The 19,553-nt window shown below is 44.5% G+C and overlaps 1 protein-coding gene across 4 annotated transcripts in view; it reads right to left on the bottom strand.

Annotated features, from left to right (window-relative positions):
- Positions 1 to 709: 709 nt before the first annotated feature.
- The window catches only part of nf1a (neurofibromin 1a), a 67,035-nt gene continuing 48,191 nt past the window's right edge, over positions 710 to 19,553 (bottom strand). For all 4 annotated transcript variants that reach the window (XM_079558956.1, XM_079558955.1, XM_079558958.1 and 1 more), the window contains 18 exons: positions 19,350 to 19,490; positions 15,828 to 16,107; positions 15,536 to 15,750; positions 15,393 to 15,454; positions 14,531 to 14,672; positions 14,351 to 14,452; positions 14,124 to 14,264; positions 13,512 to 13,638; positions 13,274 to 13,405; positions 13,048 to 13,183; positions 12,268 to 12,425; positions 11,987 to 12,112; positions 10,319 to 10,437; positions 10,096 to 10,196; positions 9,739 to 9,881; positions 8,213 to 8,259; positions 7,220 to 7,436; positions 710 to 1,786 (listed from right to left, as the gene is read on the bottom strand). In XM_079558956.1, coding sequence (XP_079415082.1) covers positions 1,644 to 1,786; positions 7,220 to 7,436; positions 8,213 to 8,259; positions 9,739 to 9,881; positions 10,096 to 10,196; positions 10,319 to 10,437; positions 11,987 to 12,112; positions 12,268 to 12,425; positions 13,048 to 13,183; positions 13,274 to 13,405; positions 13,512 to 13,638; positions 14,124 to 14,264; positions 14,351 to 14,452; positions 14,531 to 14,672; positions 15,393 to 15,454; positions 15,536 to 15,750; positions 15,828 to 16,107; positions 19,350 to 19,490 — 2,532 coding nt within the window. In that variant the 3' untranslated portion in view covers positions 710 to 1,643. The remainder of the gene's footprint in view (positions 1,787 to 7,219; positions 7,437 to 8,212; positions 8,260 to 9,738; positions 9,882 to 10,095; positions 10,197 to 10,318; positions 10,438 to 11,986; positions 12,113 to 12,267; positions 12,426 to 13,047; positions 13,184 to 13,273; positions 13,406 to 13,511; positions 13,639 to 14,123; positions 14,265 to 14,350; positions 14,453 to 14,530; positions 14,673 to 15,392; positions 15,455 to 15,535; positions 15,751 to 15,827; positions 16,108 to 19,349; positions 19,491 to 19,553) is intronic.

Genomic DNA, 19,553 nt, shown 5'->3' with positions numbered 1-19,553 from the left:
TTCCAAGTCCATGAACTGGAATATAAGTTTATGGCTTGTTGAAAGACCACGTTTCAGGTTACAATTATAACGCATGCAAGAATGACTGAGTGAAATAAGTTCATACCGTCCTCGCTTTCTTTCACTGTAGAAAATTAAAGACTCTCCTCATTCATACAATAATCCGTTGCAATAAATTCCCAAAACATACACATTTTGCTCATTGTATACCGGAGACTTCATAAATAGTAGTTGCCATTGCACTTTTCAAACCGAGATTACACAGACAGAACCTCCCCTTCAGAAAATGATTATTTAGGTTTGCAAGTTTAAGTAGTTTGTATTCAAAAAAATTAAAGTGATAACTGTTGTCAAAGATAGAATGACAAACAATGTAAAAATGGCTACTAATTTCTTTTTCTTTTAAAAAGTCCTTCTCGTGATGACAAATTACTGCATTGTTGAGTAAAAACATAGTTGGACTCAGAGAACAACCTTGTACACGATAAAACATGGATTTGGACAAAATAAAAAAAATTAAAAAAAAACACAAAAGTTTGATTTCAGCAGATGTAAACTAAAATAAAAGCATGTCAGTTTTGCCATTGAGTGCGGCGGCCATTTTGGGTCAAAAGCAAGTGGTTGACAAAACTTGGCTGAGGATTATTGCCTCTTACAAAAATGCATATATAAAAAAATAAAATAAACGATATTGAACGGGGAAAAAAAGGAAGGAGAAAGCTGCTTCGAGATGCTATTTACATGAACCTCTAGTGTTTTGCGATCTTCATGTTTCCGAGAAAAAAAAAAAAGAAAAAAAAAAATGAAGGATTTGTTGCACTATCTAGTCTTACAGGTTAAATACTTTCAGGCAACAGGGTATACGGGTGATTGTTATATTTGACGATCATTTGAAGGCGGGGATATGGACGGCACGCCTTCCTTTTATAATAGTAATAATTAGTACCTGTCCCATCTTTTACTATACAAATAATACAAACCCCGACAAAAGGCACACCATGGGAAAAAAAATAATAATAATTAAAAAAAGAAAAAAGAAAAAAAAAAAAAGATCAACATCTAAATTAGCACTAAAGGACTAAGTTATACAGTATTTGTCTATTTCACATATGTACAGGGCTGGGCGCGTGGTGCGTTTAAGGCCGTCAGTCATTTCGAGCGTCCCGACACGATAACAACGAAACAATCCATTTTTTTTGTTGTTTTTTTTGTTTGTTTGTTTGTGGAAGTCGTCCCGTCCTGAGACGCTCCGGTGATTCCTGTGTGCGTCGTGGTGTGTGCAGTACTTTTTTTTTTTTGTCGATTTTTTTTTTGGAAAAAGTCTCCAGCCCGTTTGCGAGTCGTCAAGCATCACAGATTCAAGTTTGCCCTTATTATTAAAATTCCTCCGTAAAAACAAACGACGGAAACTATAAAAACAGAAAGAAAGGAAGGAGAAAGTCTTTTGAATCGATGGAGAAAGAGGAGGAAGAGGAGAGAGAGGAGTGCAGCATGGTGCCTTAAGCGGCGTATAGAGCGGGGGTGGGGGGGTGGGCGGTGGAGGAGGAGAGGGCCTGGGGTGCTTCACACGGGACGTTGGGTGGGCGGGGTGGTGGTTGGTGGTGGGGTTTGGTTTAGGGGGTGGTTGTGGGTGGGGGCGAGGGTCAGACGATCTTCTTGATGCTGGGTCTCTTGAAGCTGCCCGCGCTCCGCTGCTTCTGGACCTGGCTGGCCGACCCATGGCGAGTGCGCCCCCCGCTGGACAGGGCGGAGCTGGGCGACAACTGCACGTTCTCCTTGTCCACGCCTGAGCAGAGAGAGACGACAGAGTTGAGGTTTATGAAAAGAACATTGCTTGTCTTGTCACTGACGGCACAAAGGTGGAAGACAAGCGTAAAGTTTGGGGGTCCCTGGCCGAAATGACTGCTAATGTGAACAATGAAACAAAAAGGCATGAAGTAACAGAGCAGACATTCCCATTCCATTCCAACAACTGGATTTATTTTCATCTTTTACATTCTCAAAATAACAGAAAAGGGAAAAATAGTTCCGAAATTTGTTGGAATTGAATAGGATCAATTTGCACCTCCCCATACAGCTGTCACTTTGATCATTTTTTTTTTTTTTTTAAACATTCACACTACCGTTCCAAAGTTTGGGGTCACCTCTTGCAGTGCTAGCATAATCACACAAGGGTTTTCTAATCATCAATGACCCTCAAACCTCCAGTGTTCTAATGGTACATTGTGTACCATTAGAACACTGGAGTCTCTGCACACCTAGATGTTCCATTAAAACAGGGGTCAGCAAGTTTGCCCGGTGGAGGGCCGGTTTTCTTCATCGTCAAAAGACCAAGGGCTCAAATTGAAGCAATTGAAGTAAAGCATCACTTTCTACATATGCCAGTGTTGTACATCATATACACTGGAAAAATGTCCATCTTACATTAGATAAATGACTTAAAATCATTTGTATAGGTTTTTTTTATGTTAAATTTGAGTCGGTTTGAACTAATCTAAGATCAGATAAAAATGCTAATGCCAATGGAACAAATAGAAATCCCAATGGAAATCAGGCAAATTAACTTTTACTGTATAAAATATTTTTTCAACCCCATGAACTGCTACCTTAACGTGGTGGGGTTGTTTGAGTGCCCGAATGATCCGAGGAGCTATGTTGTCTGGGGCTTTATGCCCCTGGTAGGGTCTCCCATGGCAAACAGGTCCGAGGTGACGGGTCAGACGAAGAGCAGTTCAGAAGACCCCAATGGACGTACGACATTCAAGGACCGTGACGTCGCCCGGCATGGCGCAGCCGGGGCCCCACCCTGGAGCCAGACCTGGGGTTGGGGCCCGAACGCGAGCGTCTGGTGGCCGGGTCTCTGCCCACGGGGCCCGGCCGGGCCCAGCCCGAAGGGACGACGTGGGCCCGCCCTCCTGTGGACCCACCACCCGCAGAGGGATTCGTAGGGGTCGGGTGCAGAGAGGACTGGGTGGCAGTCAGAGGCAGGTGCCTCGACGACCTAGTCCGCATGCACAGCTTCTGGCGTTCGGGACATGGAACGTCACCTCGCTGGGGGGGAAGGAGCCTGAGCTTGTGCGGGAGGTGGAGAGATACCGACTAGATATAGTCGGGCTCACCTCCACGCACAGCTTGGGTTCCGGATCCCAACTCCTGGAGAGAGGCTGGACTCTCCATTTTTCTGGAGTTGCCCGCGGGGAGAGGCGGCGGGCTGGGGTGGGTTTGCTCATATCCCCCCAGCTCAGCCGCCACGTGTTGGAGTTCACCCCGGTGGACGAGAGGGTCGCGTCCCTACGCCTTCGGGTCGGGGACAGGTCTCTCACCGTTGTTTCGGCCTACGGGCCCAACATCGGTGCAGAGTACCCGGCCTTCTTGGAGTCCCTGGGAGGGGTACTAGATAGTGCTCCGACTGGGGACTCCATTGTTCTGCTGGGGGACTTCAACGCCCACGTGGGTAACGACAGTGAGACCTGGGAGGGGGTGATTGGGAAGAACGGCCTCCCCGATCTGAACCCGAGTGGTGTTCTGTTATTGGACTTCTGTGCTAGTCACAGTTTGTCCATAACGAACACCATGTTCGAGCACAAGGGTGTCCATAAGTGCACGGGGCACCAGGACACCCTAGGCAGGAGGTCGATGATCGACTTTGTAGTTGTGTCGTCTGATCTCCGGCCGCGTGTCTCGGACACTCGGGTGAAGAGAGGGGCTGAGCTGTCAACCGATCACCACCTGGTGGTGAGCTGGATCCGCTGGCAGGGGAGGAAGCCGGTCAGACCTGGCAGGCCCAAGCGTGTTGTGAGGGTCTGCTGGGAACGTCTGGCGGATCCCTCTGTCAGTGGGGTCTTCAACTCCCACCTCCGGAAGAGCTTCTCCCAGATTCCGGGGGAGGCGGGGGACATGGAGTCAGAGTGGACTCTGTTCTCCTCCTCCATTGTCGATGCGGCTGCTCGTAGTTGTGGCCGTAAGGTCTCTGGTGCCTGTCGCGGCGGCAATCCCCGAACCCGGTGGTGGCGCCCGGAAGTAAGGGATGCCGTCAAGCTGAAGAAGGAGTCCTACCTGGCCTTGTTGGCTTGTGGGACTCCTGAGGCAGCTGAGAGGTACCGGCAGGCCAAGCGTGCTGCGGCTCGTGCGGTCGCGGAGGCTAAAACTCGGGTCTGGGAGGAGTTCGGGGAGGCCATGGAGGAAGACTATCGGTCGGCCTCGAAGAGATTCTGGCAAACCATCCGGCGCCTCAGGAGGGGGAAGCAGTGCTTCACCAACACTGTTTACAGTTCGGGTGGGGAGCTGCTGACCTCGACTGGGGATGTCGTCGGGCGGTGGAAGGAGTACTTCGAGGACCTCCTCAATCCCGTCGTCACGTCTTCCAATGAGGAAGCAGAGGCTGGGGACTCGGAGGTGGGCTCGCCCATCACCGGGGCTGAAGTCACCAAGGTGGTGAGAAAGCTCCTTGGTGGCAAGGCTCTGGGGGTGGATGAGATTCGCCCTGAGTACCTTAAGTCTCTGGATGTTGTAGGACTGTCTTGGCTGACACGTCTCTGCAACATCGCGTGGCGGTCGGGGACAGTGCTCCTGGATTGGCAGACCGGGGTGGTGGTCCCTCTCTTTAAAAAGGGGGATCGGAAGGTGTGTTCCAATTACAGAGGAATCACCCTCCTTAGCCTCCCCGGTAAGGTCTATTCCGGGGTGCTGGAGAGGAGGATCCGGCCGATAGTTGAAGCTCGGATTCAGGAGGAACAATGCGGTTTTCGTCCTGGTCGTGGCACACTGGACCAACTCTATACCCTTCATCGGGTACTCGAGGGTTTGTGGGAGTTCGCCCAACCAGTCCACATGTGTTTTGTGGATCTGGAGAAAGCGTTCGACCGCGTCCCTCGTGGTGCCCTGTGGGGGGTGCTCCGGGAGTATGGGGTCCGGGGCCCTCTGCTAAGAGCTGTCCGTTCCCTGTATGACCGCAGCAGGAGCTTGGTTCGCATTGCCGGCAGTAAGTCAGACCTGTTCCCGGTGCGTGTTGGTCTCCGCCAGGGCTGCCCTTTGTCACCGGTTCTGTTCATTACTTTTATGGACAGAATTTCTAGGCGCAGCCAGGGGCCGGAGGGTGTCCGGTTTGGGAGCCTCAGAGTCTCATCTCTGCTGTTTGCGGACGATGTTGTTCTGATGGCTTCAACGAACCAGGACCTTCAGCACGCACTGGGGCGGTTTGCAGCCGAGTGTGTAGCGGCCGGGATGAGGATCAGCACCTCCAAATCCGAGGCCATGGTTCTCCACCGGAAAAAGGTGGTTTCCCCTCTTCAGGTCGGTGGGGAGTCCTTGCCTCAAGTGGAGGAGTTCAAGTATCTCGGGGTCTTGTTCACGAGTGAGGGACGGATGGAGCGTGAGATCGATAGACGGATCGGTGCGGCGTCAGCAGTGATGCGGTCGCTGTATCGGTCTGTCGTGGTGAAGAGGGAGCTGAGTCTGAGGCAAAGCTCTCGATTTACCGATCGATCTACGTTCCCACCCTCACCTATGGTCATGAGATTTGGGACATGACCGAAAGGACAAGATCGCGAATACAAGCGGCCGAAATGAGTTTCCTTCGCAGGGTGGCTGGGCGCACCCTCCGAGATCGGGTGAGGAGCTCAGTTACCCGGGAGGAGCTCGGAGTAGAGTCGCTGCTCCTTCACGTCGAAAGGAGCCAGCTGAGGTGGCTCGGGCATCTGTTTCGGATGCCTCCTGGTCGCCTCCCGCGGGAGGTGTTCCAGGCATGTCCTAGTGGGACAAGGCCTCGTGGAAGGCCCAGGACACGGTGGTGGGACTATGTCTCAGAGCTGGCCTGGTGTCGCCTCGGGGTCCCCCCAGAACAGCTGGAGGAGGTGTGTGTGGATCGGGAAGTTTGGGCATCTCTGCTGAGACTGCTGCCCCCGCGACCCGGCCCCGGATAAAGCGGAAGAAAATGGATGGATGGATGGATGTATAAAATATTTATTATTCACATTATACAAAATAATCTGAATTAAGAAAAAACTTGTGCTTGTTCCATTGGCAAGAATAGGTTTTATCTGCTCTAAGGCCAGACCAAAACTACTCCAACTCCAAACTTTAGATCTTAATTCAAGTAGCTTTAAGTCATTTCTACCTATAGATGAGTATTCTTTTAGGATTACTCTGCACTGTATGTCTGATTAATTTAATGGTGTCTTCATTGAAAAAAGCAGTGCTTTTCTTTAAAAAAATAAGGACATTGTAAGTGACTCCAAACTTTTGAGTGGGAGTGTAAATATAACAGTCAAAGGTCGACCGATCTGGGGATTTTCATTGGCTGATGCCGATATTGTTTTCCAAATTTCTTGTCTATAGTCCTGTGTATGAAGCTTCAAAACTGTAAAATGTGTCAGTGTTGAACTGTGACAGCAGGGGCGCTTTATTAGGAGCATAGGCCTTTTTTATTTAGGACATTTATGTTAGTTAGTGCTTCAAATGGAGTTAGTTTGAAAGACAATCAGAAGAGTCCAAAGCAAAAAAGTATATATAATAGGTGAACAAACTTGTGACCAATTTTCACCGCAATGTTTCTCAGCTCCTCTGAAGTTGTGCGACATTTAAAGGCTCGATATTCTAAAATACCCAAATATCAGCCGGATATATATGTCGACCGCTAATAATGTTGGGAGAAGTTGCAAAAGATTTACAAAAACTCACAGTGCACAACAAATGACACTGCAGTTCCATGTGGCGGACATTATTCCAAAAAGTCATTTGTGCCACGTGACTGAGAATCTCAACGAACAGAGTGGCGAGCACGGCAAAATGGAGTGATTGAACTTTCTCCCAGTTTACCACGTGATTCCTTTCTTCGTGTCACAAAATCTTGCCATATTACATTGAGTGCAGTCGGAATAAAGAATGAAATGTCAAATCTCACAATGTCCATTGATGATAAAGAAACACAGATAAAGTTCATGTCCACATTGACCTTGATACCAATCTGACACCAGAGGAAGTCAACCTCACACTGACACACAAAAACAAGATATGTTTAAGGGAATACGTAATAAGTAATTATCTTTTTGGTCAATTTGCGTTATATGCTCTGCTGCCAAAGCAATGTTGACATGGAATAAAACTAGAAGGACACTTGGGACATGTTGTTCTTTCATTTGATTTCCAAGAAAAGACATGGTTATCATTTGAAGCGTATCCTGGGTAATTTGAAATGTAAATGCTGTGATGCCGCCGTTACCTGGGGAGTGCTGCGAGGTGGCGAGTGAGGTCATGGAGTTGGACAGGTTGAGGTTGGCAGTGATGCTGAGCTGCGATTGGCTGGTGGGGGGGTACGGGGAGGTGGGCGTCCTCAGCTGCTCCTCCCCCCGCTCCTCCTCCGCCGCCGGGAGGTAACTGTCCACCAGGGCCTCCAGGAACTTCACGATCAGCTCCGCGTAGTCCGGGATCTGGGTTTGCTGCCGGAGGAGAACGCTCATCAGAACAGTGAGAATGTAGTTTAACCCTGAGGGGGAGGGGCAGGCCAGGATTCTATGGTGGACTTCAATTTCAAAATGCAGATATTTTTGATCTGGTTTGTGGTCATTACTGCATCTCTCTAATTGCTCATCTGCAGGAGTCAAAAAATGGTTTATAAATCAATGTATTCTCCTTCAACAACAGTTCCAAACCAGTATATCGTGTTTGTCTGGATCCTCCAAAATTTCCAAAAAAAAGTTCCCACAGAAATTTGAGAGTAAAGCCAACTTTCTGGACTCTGGGGATCCATCATCAACAATAATTTTGATCGATGTGGATTTGACTCAGTTTAATTGTCTCAAAATCAGTCACTTTATGTGTTATTACAACACAAAACTCTACAATGACCGCATCTGTACCTCATTCGGATTTTTAATTACATTGTCACCTCTTAAAAAAAGTCATAAATAAGATAATTTATTAAGACTACACTTAGCCTGGCAATAACATAAGCGGTTTGGTCCTCATTTAGTCCAGATTTTGGTCCTAGTTTTGTCCTGGTTTAACTGTAGTCCTTCCAGAGCCTAGTTTATTCCTACTTTAAGTCCTGAATTTACTCCCCCCCCCCCCCCCCACTCTCTCCCACAGTCCATTTATCGTGACCGTGGCGTGTGTTATATCCCAATAAATCTGGGGTATTGGCTCGGACGTGTAGAAAACGCCTCGTCAGCTCCAACAGCAGCCGAGTGAGAGGAGGCAGCGACTCAGACTGTACCTTAGAGAAGGGCCCGGCGAACCTCCACAGGCCGTTAAACCCGAAGCCTGTGAAACGAGAAAAGAGACGAGAGGGAGAGAGGGATGAGAGAGGGAACAGAAATGACAGGTCATAAAACTTGGCAAAAACGCAATGCACAAGATGTTGCGAGCTGTATGGGCCAGTAGAGGGAGCACGTATGGATGGAAAGGTATTAGAACTGCAACGGCCTGTCTGCAATTTTAAATGACTCAATGATGCATAATCACACTTTTTACTACTTAACATATGTCTATATTGACTAAAATAACAATAATCATGGATGCACATCTTATGTCAGAGTAAAATAATTACAAGACTCTAATTAATAATATGATTTTTTAGGGTTTCTACAGGTGACAGCAAGTCAAATTTAAAGCTTTTTTAATGACACTTTAATGCCTAGATGCTATATTTTTAATGCCACAAATGCAAAAAAAAAAAAAAAAAGAGGTATATTTCCTTTTTGAAGATTTGTAAACATTCATTCAAACAGAAGAATTAAGAGAAATATTGATAGTCAAACCACATCGGACACAACAAATTTTGAGCACAAGACCGTGTGAAATAGTTGAAATAGTTAGAAATGTTGATTTAATGCCAGTTTGAATCCAATTTAAATGACCTAATATGGCCATACTTCATTTGATGGCTTTTAATGGATATTAAAGCCCTGCGGAAACCCTGGATTTTACTGTTTTGTAATATCCAAAAAGTAAACGGAAATGTCTAGAAACCCCTCAATCAAATTTTGATGGAAAGTTGCATATACTTTTGACTGGGACTATATAGGATGGAACTGTAGTTTCCATCCATAATGTCAGTGAAAATCCATATGTAATTCCAATTCCAAATGCCAGATTACTTGACGTCCATAAAAAAATCATTAAAGTGGACATATTGAAGATTAAACACATTCTCTTGGGCAACCTCACCATTGACATTTGACGTCAAAGATATTTAGTAAAACTCAAGATCGGACATGATGCTTGTTGACAATGCAAAATCAGGAGCAACAGAATATGAGGCACACTTATTGTTTGTGATTGGTTTATTACTTCTAAGTGTCGCATCTCAGGTTATTTCTTTTTTTAGTCGTGTTGTTTAGCCATATTAGCTATTTTCGCCATTCTCCAGGGTTCAGTGGTTAGCATTCACTGTATCACTGTCACATGTTCAATAAATATTGGTCATGACGTGTTAAAAGGTACAGAAATTCTGTTTTAAAGGGACTAGATGCAAGTTGGTCATTTTATACTCACTACTGCCACCTCAGGTCTTATGCGTAACGGCAGGTTCTATATTATATTCTATCTATAGTATTCTATATCCACCAGGATTGCCTGACATTCCAACGTATTACTATGACCGTGTCCTATCTAGAGTTTTATTAAAGATCTTTCTTTGACGTATTCAAGTTTGAAATCTGGTGCCACGATGATGCTTTAAAGTGTTGTGTTCCATCTATGAAAAAACATCAATGTGAACTCTAGGAATGAGTGCATTACTCTGCAGGTATGAAGGCTGGTACTGCGGAGGCGACTCTTCGTGGTAGACTACACTCTGGACGATGCCGTGGACCGGGTTCAGGAGGTTGGTGTCCTGGCACATGGACAGCACAGTGTTGATCTTTGAGTCCAGCAGGTTGTGGCTGGAAAAGACATGGCAAACTCATTACTGGACATAGAAGCGAAGGAAAGGGAGAGCTCCTATGGTGTGCATTTTAAGGCTTTTTAAGTGACTTTTGAGCCTCTTTTTTTTTTAATAGTGTCTCTAGAAATTACCCCTGGACTTTGTAACTTCAGAAGTAAAGTGAAATATTTGAAAAAAGGGACGCCAGCAAAAAGGCTCTTCCCGATACTTACACGACTGGGAACACCTTTGGGAAGACGACGCTAGCTTCGGCTAAATACTCATATAATATCCGCTGGTCGAAATCATCTGTGGTGTATTTGACCTGTGTCGCCTAAAGAGAGGGGACAAGGAGATGTCGTTTGTTGTGTGTAAAATCTGAAGCAAATTGACAATAGTTTTTAGGATTGATTTAAAAAATATCAGTGCAATTGTAGTGCCTGTCACAGGCCGTACCAGCACAGTGAGCAGCAGAGCCTGGATCTTGGGGTCGGTGAGCACCTCTTCGTCCAAAAGAACATTTGACTCCGAAACAGACACTTTGCGTAGATGCGAGTTTGCGATTCTTTGCGTTTCTGTAATCACAAAAGAAAGCAAATCTGAATATTTTGAATATGTTTAAAACCGTGACCGGAATGGATTGTTGTATTTATTTCTAAAATGTTAAGCTCCTGGACATGTTTAGGTCAAGGTCAAATGATTAAATAAAACATTGACAAACAGCAGGTTCTGCCCCAAGTTTATATCAAGGTACAGAAAGCTAAAACAACTTAAACAATGCACAATCTAGATCAATAAAATAGTGCAAATACACTGTGGAAAAAATAGTGTCCGCCTCAGTTTTGTGTGTTTTTATACAAGATTTAAATTCTGAAGAAGTGGCTATTCTGACGTTCAGAGGGAGAGAAGTACACACTTTATGTGCTTGAGTTTTGACCTCGGACAGTCTAACACACTGGTCAGAGGCCCTCAGAGCTCTGATAGCTGTGTGCAAAGATAGCATTTCTAATAGATAAGATGGCGCCAGTCAGATTTTAAAACATACAGTTGCATTTTAAAATCAATTCTAAAAGCGACAGGTAGCCTTTGCTAAAACACGAGTGCTGTGGTCCACTCCACTGCTTGTGTATGTTTATCGTAATGTTGCTCCTCTCTCTCCCCCTTGTTTGCAGGTGTGGTGCCCTGCTCCCTCTCGGCTCCCTCATGGCTGGACTTAAGGAGATGGTGGTGCTTAATACTGCTATCTGCAGAGACTTTTTGAACATTTAAAACTGTGTACATTCATATTTTCATGTAAAAGATGATTTCAAAATAAATGGTGTTTAACTACACTTCCTCATAGAGCCAGTCATGAGTCTGACAAGCTCGTGTGAGCAAACATGTAGCAGGCAGTTTGTGGGCTGACCTAAAACCACTCTTGTTTTCACTGTCTTTTCTTCGTTCAAAAGAAGATGATTGAAAGCAAAACTAGTTTGAGGTCAGCTGCCTTCACACCTCACCCGCTCTGTGGCAGGGCTCCAAGAGAGACACCCGTGTCAGCCGGTCTCAGAGCAGCTGTTTAATTTGGCCTAAAGTGCTGCGGGTGGACTCACTCTCACCCAAAAGCGCCGCTCTCGGGTCAAGACCCCATTTAGGTTAACCTAACTTGACCCGGTGTGATCACTAAGCTAGTGGTTCCAAACCTCTTTTGTCTTTTATTATTCCTCAGTAGTATTTCTCAGTAGTATTTCTCAGTAGTATTTCTCAGTAGTATTTCTCAGTAGTATTCCTCAGTAGTATTTCTCAGTCGTATTCCTCACAATTTACTTAGAAAGGGAGCTATTAAAATGGATTATTTACAGGTAAAAAGACAATGGTGTGTGTTCAAAATGAAGCTAAAACAGTGGTTTAAGGGACTGGTTAAGGAGGGCAAGGACAAAGTTTTCAAATTGAGGGCAAGTAGCACTCTCCTAACTCCAAAGCTTAAAGAAGCTAGCTTTGCCCACTGGGCTTAGATGCTTCTCCAGTTTAAAGAGCTGTCCATATACAGGTAAACATCAAGAGCTTTTACACAGCGACGTGTTTGAAGTGTGCATAATTCTTATCAAAAATGGCTCAGTCAGTGTGGTTTCCTGTCAGTCTTACCAATATCACCATAGTCATTCTCTGCCACCCGCCTCATTTTGGGCGGAGTGGTCATCCCCGCCTCCATCTCCGGCCTCTTTGGTGCTTTGGAGTCAGAAATGAGGTGATCGAAACTCTTTCTGGTTCCTGAAAGGCAAAGTTTTACATTTATAACCCTAGATTATAATGACCAAGACTTGTACAGTTTTGCATTATTTGCATTGCATATCGTGATAAGCTACTTCTGTAGCCAAAGCTGCCTTGGAGCTGAAACGCAGCAGCCGTAGTTTGGAGTATCTTACCCAGCAGTTTCTTGGTGTTGGCCTGTGAGGGTTGACCCATATCCAGACTCATACTCTTCCGTGTACGAGGGCTAATCTGTCCCACTGTGGGATAATGAGCCGAGAGGTACCGCTCCGAAACCTGCGGAGACGTCCATGGCTGAGTCTCGCGCAGCGTCCTGAATAAACAAGTATAAATACAAAAATAAATATTAATTAATGTCCCCTAAGGGATCAAAATGCTAAAACGGTGAACAGCACCAATGTTTGATTGATTTAGAAAATAATAGTTAACAGCTGCTATATTTCTGTGTTTTTTTTGGACCTACAGCCACAGCTTTGAGCAATCTTTGAATCTTCACCAGGGCACCGCGGCAGGAGTTCTCTATAGCCCTACCTGGGGTCCTACATATCCAGAAATCTCTCAATCTCTTGCTCAGCTTAATCCTTTCATCACAAAGTAAAATAACTCGCCATAGCTTCTCTACAGCCACGCTGGCCGCACGGTCCATTTCTATTCTATTTTTCTCTTTATTTTACAGCTGCGCAGTGAAGGGGAGCAAGAGGAGGGGCTGTAGGAGGAGTTTACGGTGTGAAAGCTTAAAAATCAGGAAGTGAAACTACTGGATGTTTAGTTTCAGCTGTGTTAGATAAATATTGCATTTTCTAAAAAGTGTGAGATGACAGTATTACCAAATACCTACAAAAAGCCTAGCCCTCTTTCTTGAAGAACTGAACTTGTATGACACACATGACCCCACATGACTACATTAGAGACTAGGTGTGAGTAAGATAACCAACCTGCAGCTGGGGTCGGGGGCATGGCTGGAGTACGTCTCCATGGGAACAGGGTCCATGGACAGGTCCGAGATCAGCAGAGACTTCCTGTGTTTGAGGCTACAGCGGCTGCGCACCTCCTCGGACACCGTGAGCAGGGCTGAGGGAGAGAGGGGGGGTGGGGGGGATTCTAACATTTATCTGCATTCACTGGTCAACCTCCAAAATGCACCATGTTTTGAAATCGTACCTGCGAGATAGGCCACACTCTGGATGTTCACCTCGAACTTGTCGCATTTGAGGTTTTTACTGATGAGAGACAGCAGCGTGTGGAGGATCCTCACAGTCCGCGCCACGGTTGTGGGAGACGGGTGTCTGTAACCTGCACATCAGAGGAAACAATGTTACGCAAAAACTAACTCGTTTTGGGTCTAAGGAAAAATATCGCCAACCTTGATTTGACTTCTACTAAAAAAAAAGACAGTAACCTTTGAGTAAATGTCCGACGAGAGCAAAGTTGAAGTTGGCGCTGAAGTTGAGGCCGACGAAATGGTCCATCTGTTTACAGTGCCACTCGAGCGGACGCCTGATCTCCATGAACACCTCCTCTGGACTCTGCCAGGACAACAAAACGCGTCACCGTTCACTGTGCAGTGTCCGTTAAATCTTTGTATTTTACCCTCTTCAACCCAACCTGAATCCAGCACATTCTCTCCAGTTTGGCTTTACCTTTATCTAAAAGCTTCTTGAAAGTAGCAAAATAGCGACAAAAATGAGACGAGACCAAGGATGAAAATGCAACAAAAGAGCAATGGAAAAGTAAAAAAAAAAAAAAAAGATTTGTGAGCAACAAAAACATGACAAAAAGAGTTCAAAATGTGGTAAAAATCTGACAAAACAACAACACCAACAAGCGATGGAAAAACATGTCAAAAATGTGGCAACAACGCGATGAAAAAGCTCCATTTAGATGAGTTTTGTAGGCCTTAGCTTTTAAATGAGGCCCTGCTGTAAGCCTTTAGATTGAAGTTAAAGAACTGGAGAAACTGCACTCGGTTAAGGTGGGGGGTTAAGAGACTAAATGCTGGTGAAGCCAATACCTTATCATTGAAGACTCTCATGGAATCGAGCGTGTGGAGGTTTTGCTCCAGCAGCGCTGTCCCGGCAGAATACAGGTTCACCTCATCCAACTGCAGCACGGCCACAGCCACCCAGAACAGGGCTTTGTGCATCGGAGACTCCTGAAAGAACAAATCCATAATTCGTTGAAAGTCTCATTAAAGTAACGTCGTCCGGGCTGTCCGATAGGAGGAGAGCGTTTAAGTACCTTGCTGAGAAGAGGCTGCAGCTTGGTCAGCGCGATCACCGTGGCTTCTATCAACACCTGGCTGTTGTAGTTGTCCGGCCCTTTCAGACAACTCTCCAGACCCTGCAAGCAACACGTCATTTGGTTTAGCAATCTGCAATAACGGTGAGGTCATTAAGCCGGGCGGGAGGGGGTCCTCACTCTGTCGATGCTGAGCAGGGGGCTGGCTTTACTGAGGATTCGGATGATCTGACGGATCTGGCCGTGGGTCACTCTCTTACTGATGCAGCCGAACACCACCAGGGCTCGGGGCTGCAGCGACGGGTTGTACTGGAAGGCGAATCTTAGGAAACACACAAGGGAATCTAAGGTTAAATCTGATCTGACGAGGGCTGGGTACCACTGCAGTTTTTTCAATACTACCACTTTTCGATACCGTTACCTGAACGATAGAAACCAGAAAGCTATTGTGTGTGGAAGATCTGCAAATTTACTTTAGTGGGTTCATCTCCAATGTCAAGAAATGTGTGGAAACATTTGGGACAAAATGGGGGGAAATTGGTAGATATTGTGGAAAAAAGTGGGGCAAAAATAGGGAAACATTTGTTAAAAATGGGAGGAAAATAGGGAAAATATTAGTAATACTACTAATATTAGTAATATTAGTAGTATTAGGGGTAAAAATGGGGAAACGAGAAAAAATTGAGGCATGAATAAGAAAAAAATTGTAAAAAAAATAAAAAAAAATTAGCAAGACATCGGGTAAAAAAAGAAACTTTTTTTTTAAGCAAAAATGGGGGGAAAAAATTGGAGGAAAAAAATATTGAGTTGAAACAACCAAGTCACTTTATTTAATGCTGTCCCTGGATCAACAGCATCACAACTTGGATTCAAAGATAAATCATTTTTGTCCCTGCTTTTGATACTTTTATTTTGTCAACACCGGTAGTGCCTTAACCTTTTTTAGAATGATTTCAAATGATCACACTTTTGTCACTTAACACACATGGGTATATTTATAACAATTTGGAAACACGCTGGTTAAAGCTGAAATTGTACATACTTCTGTGCGAGCTCTGTCCACTGGTCCAGCCACTTGCAGGACGGGATGTCTCTCATACACGCCTAAAAACCAACAAAAACACACTTATTGGCACAGATTACACAGCACTAATATGAAATCAACTCCGGTAAACCAGCTTTTACCTCCATGATCTCTAGTAGCGCTTCGGTGACCGTTTCGAGGGAGGACAGGGCGAACGTCTCCCTCTCGTAGGAGCCCGGGGAGAAGGAGCGGTCCCTGTAGCTGGAGCGGAAGGCGATGACTGCGGCGGACTTGACTTTACTGATGCCGAACAGGAGGTAAAACTTTGGCAGCGAGAACTCCGTCAAACTCAGCCTCAGCACCTGCTTCGTCTCCTCTGTGAACGCGATGCACAAAATCATCATCCTGCATCTCCTCTCTTTAATTACTACACTTTAAATCTGATCCTCTCACCGCTGAAGTTGAGCTGTGAGCACGTGCACAGCGAGTGGATGATGTTGATGACCAGGCCGTGTGTGGAGGCGCGGAGCGACAGCGGCCCCGTGGCCACGAGCAGCGTCACCACGTGGAACAGGTAGGGCAGGTGCGCCGCCACGTCCAGGGAGTTGTTAAAGGACAGCATGAGCATGTACCGCGCCAGGATGGCTATGTCGTCCCACATCAGGTGCTGCTCCAGGGTCGGCGTGGGCGACAGGCAGGTCTTATCGATGATTTTACACATGCGGCCGATCACCTGCAAAAAAGGACAAGGTTAAAGACTTGATCGCTGCCATTAGAGAAGCCTCGGGTTCAGTATCTACAATTTACATAAATGTTTCATCAGACAAAGTGAAGCGTTGCATAAAAATGTGCAAATTTTGTGGTTTTAAAGAGGGTTTTTTGTATTTGGTACATATTTATCACTGCACTTTGTCAGTTAGAAACAACATTGATCTAAAACAACTAAAACTAAATATCCACTCGACTCACTTCCCTCTGGCTCCCCTTTGCTACACAGCGGTTTCACTAAAAAAGGAAAAACAAAAATGGCTGTACAAAAGATACATTATGTTGAATGTTAAGAATAGCCACTGGAGAAGATAGAAGATCACTCAAAGATTTGCGACATTGTAATATGGTAAAAAGCCCTACAAAGTTGATATTGTATATTGGTGAAACCTATTTTTGTGCAGCAGGTAAAATCTACACTATGTGCAGAATTATTGAGCAAGGAAGTTTATGTGAGCCTTATTACACTGCATTCCAAATTATTATGCAAATTGTATTACTGTGTCAAAAAGGTTAAAAAATAATGTTTTTTAATGAAACTCATGGATGGTATTGTGTCTCAGGGCTCTTTGAATCACTGACATGAATCTCAGAGACCTGTGATGATTAGTTGTCAGGTTAAGCCCAGTTAAGGGAAACCTGCTGAAAAAGGATGTTCCACTTTATTAAGCAGATCATCATTTTCAAGCAATAAGGGAGCGTGAAATAGTTGAACGCCTTGGTCTAGGTATGAAAACATTCGATATTTCATGAAAGATTAAGCGTAATCATCGTACAGATAAGAGATTTGTGGATGATTCAGAGCACACTCGGGTTTGTGCAGATAAAGGCACAATGAGGAAGGTTTCTGCCAGACAAACACATCAGATTAAGAGAACAGATGCTACAAAGCAGCAAACAGGCATTTGAAGCTGCTGGTGCCTCTGGAGTCTCCCGAACATCAAGGTGTAGGACCCTCCAGAGGCTGCAGTTGTGCATAAACCTTCTATCCGGGCCTCCCATAAACTGTTAATTGATGCTCATGAACAGAAACAGCTGCAACGGGCTCAGAAATACATGAGGACTCATTTTCAAACAGTTTTGTTCACTGATGAGGCCGTGTAACCCTGGATGGTCAAATCAATGGAGTAGTGGATAGTTGGTGAATGGCTATCATGTTTTGGGCCAGAATCATGGTGAGAGAGCTGGTCGGCCCTTTTAGGCCCTTTTAGGATCTCTGAAAGTGTGAAAATGACCTTTGAAAAATATGTGGAGTTTCTGACGTGCTTTCCCGAACAAAATCCTCTTCATGCATGACAACGCACCATGTCCTGCTGTAAAGAAAACCTCTGCATCACTGGCTGCTATGAGCATAAAAGGAGAGAAACTCATGATGTGGACCCCCTCCTTTCCTGACCTCAACCCTGTTGAGAACATTTGGAGCCTCAACAAAAAAAACTTCTATGAGGGTGGGAGGCAGTTTTCATCCAAACGGCAGCTCTGGGAGGTTATTCTGACATGCTGCAAAGAAATCCAAGCAGAAACTGTCCAAAAACTCTCAAGTTTAATGGATTTAAGAATTTTAAAGCTGCTATCACACAAGGGCTCCTATGGCAAAATATAATTTGACCTGTTAATATTTTTTTTTATTGAAATAGCTTTTGATTTCAGTAAATATGACCTCCTAATGCTACAAATTCAACAAATGACCATTTTCAGTTAACTACGAGCTTTAAAATGTATTGAAACGATGAGTTGCATAATTTGGAACAGTAGATTTTGAGGTTTTTACTATATTTATTTTTGGAAAAAATACTGTTATCACTGGGAGATTTTTTCAACCACATTTAAATGATCCTCTGCCAGCTAAAGACTTGAAAATTATGTTGACAATTTAGAAAATCTTAGAAAAACGCCATTTGCATAATAATTTGGAACGCAGTGTATTTGTCTTCCCAGTTCCCAACACCACACTTTAAAATAGAGTCTGTAGGTCCATGTCAGGTGATGAGCCTCTGTGTAATGATGCAGCATGAAAAAGTGGGCCAGAAAGAGCCTGGAATGTATAAAAACATGTAAAAAGCTGGTCAGCGGATTTCTCTGATGCAACACAAAGGGATGCAGCACCGTTTATTGCGTAACAATTGTGCACAGAGATAGATAACCAAGAACCTGGCCTTTAACTTGCACTTATTCATATTTTGGATTGACAAAATTGTTCAAAAACAATTGTAATGCTTAAAAAATAAAACATGCCAAGTCTAGTCCTAAAAATAATAAATCGAGCAACAAGATAACTTAATTGCAGGCCTGTAACTTTCCCATTCATTTATTCTTAAATAAACTATGTACTGATAGAACTGCAACTACTACAAATACAACTAGAACGACTCGAAATCACACAGGTAGGACACATTTACAGATTATTTAAACCTTCTGCTTGTGATGTGTAAGAACATCTCTAAAACATCTTCTAAAGAGGAATGAGACAAACCCGGCTCTTAGCTTTTTCTGCAGCTCTGTTCGTCACAAAGACGGCCATTCAGAGCCACTGTTATAACCGGAGCCAGGGCCTGGGTTTCTATTGAGCCTCTGTGTTTGTTTAGACAGAGACGAGGGGACGGCACTTTAGTCAAGAAAACACCACAACTCTCCAGTCGCCACAACTTCACTGTTCGTAAGTACTAATCAATCCTTACTTCGACTGCGGCGTGGATTTAATGTGAAGAAACGGCTGAACCAGGCTGTGTACAATAGCTAAACTTTACTATTTCAATCGGATTTAGCTTGTTTATGATTTCAGATACTGTCTAGTGTGCACATCATGAGGAAAGTTATCTTTCTGCAGCTTCATTTCCTTTCTAAGTTGTGCACTTGTTGTGTAAGAAGTTGAGCAAAACGATGATAAAGCTGTGTGTCATGTTATGTCGTTATAAAAGTTTCTCAATTCTTATCTAAATATTACACAAGTCTATGTTGTAAATGTAAAAAGTGAAATAAAAATTCTGTAGAGTTATAGTACTACACTAAATGTGTAATGTGTAGAAAAGTCAATATTCTTCTGCTAGTAATTTAATTAGTAATTTATGTGTAAAAATTGCTAATCCAATAGAGAAACCTGGTTGTTCCATTGGTTTAGCAGTTCATATTCCTTCCTTCTCTCAAACATTAAGGCGATGATCCAGAGTACTTTTCAGTTTAAGACTATCCTTAGTGTGTACTACTGACCTTGCTGGAGACCAGTTTGACGTTTCCTGAGGCCAAAGCCACTGCTGTGTCGGCCATAACCTCCGCTTTGATGGAGCCCAGTCCCCCGGTGGCGCTGGTTTTAATGAAGCTGTCCAACACCACGTCCAGCAGGTCCGTGATCTGAGCGCAGGGAAATGCAAACAATGAGCTTTAAAAACAGATGGCCGTTTATCAAGTTGGAAA

The sequence above is a fragment of the Gobius niger genome, assembly GCF_951799975.1.
Source record: "Gobius niger genome assembly, chromosome: 1".
Classification (NCBI taxonomy): Eukaryota; Metazoa; Chordata; class Actinopteri; order Gobiiformes; family Gobiidae; genus Gobius; species Gobius niger.
The sequence above is the reverse complement of the archived record's forward strand: the minus strand, read 5'-3'. Positions and strand labels throughout refer to the sequence as shown.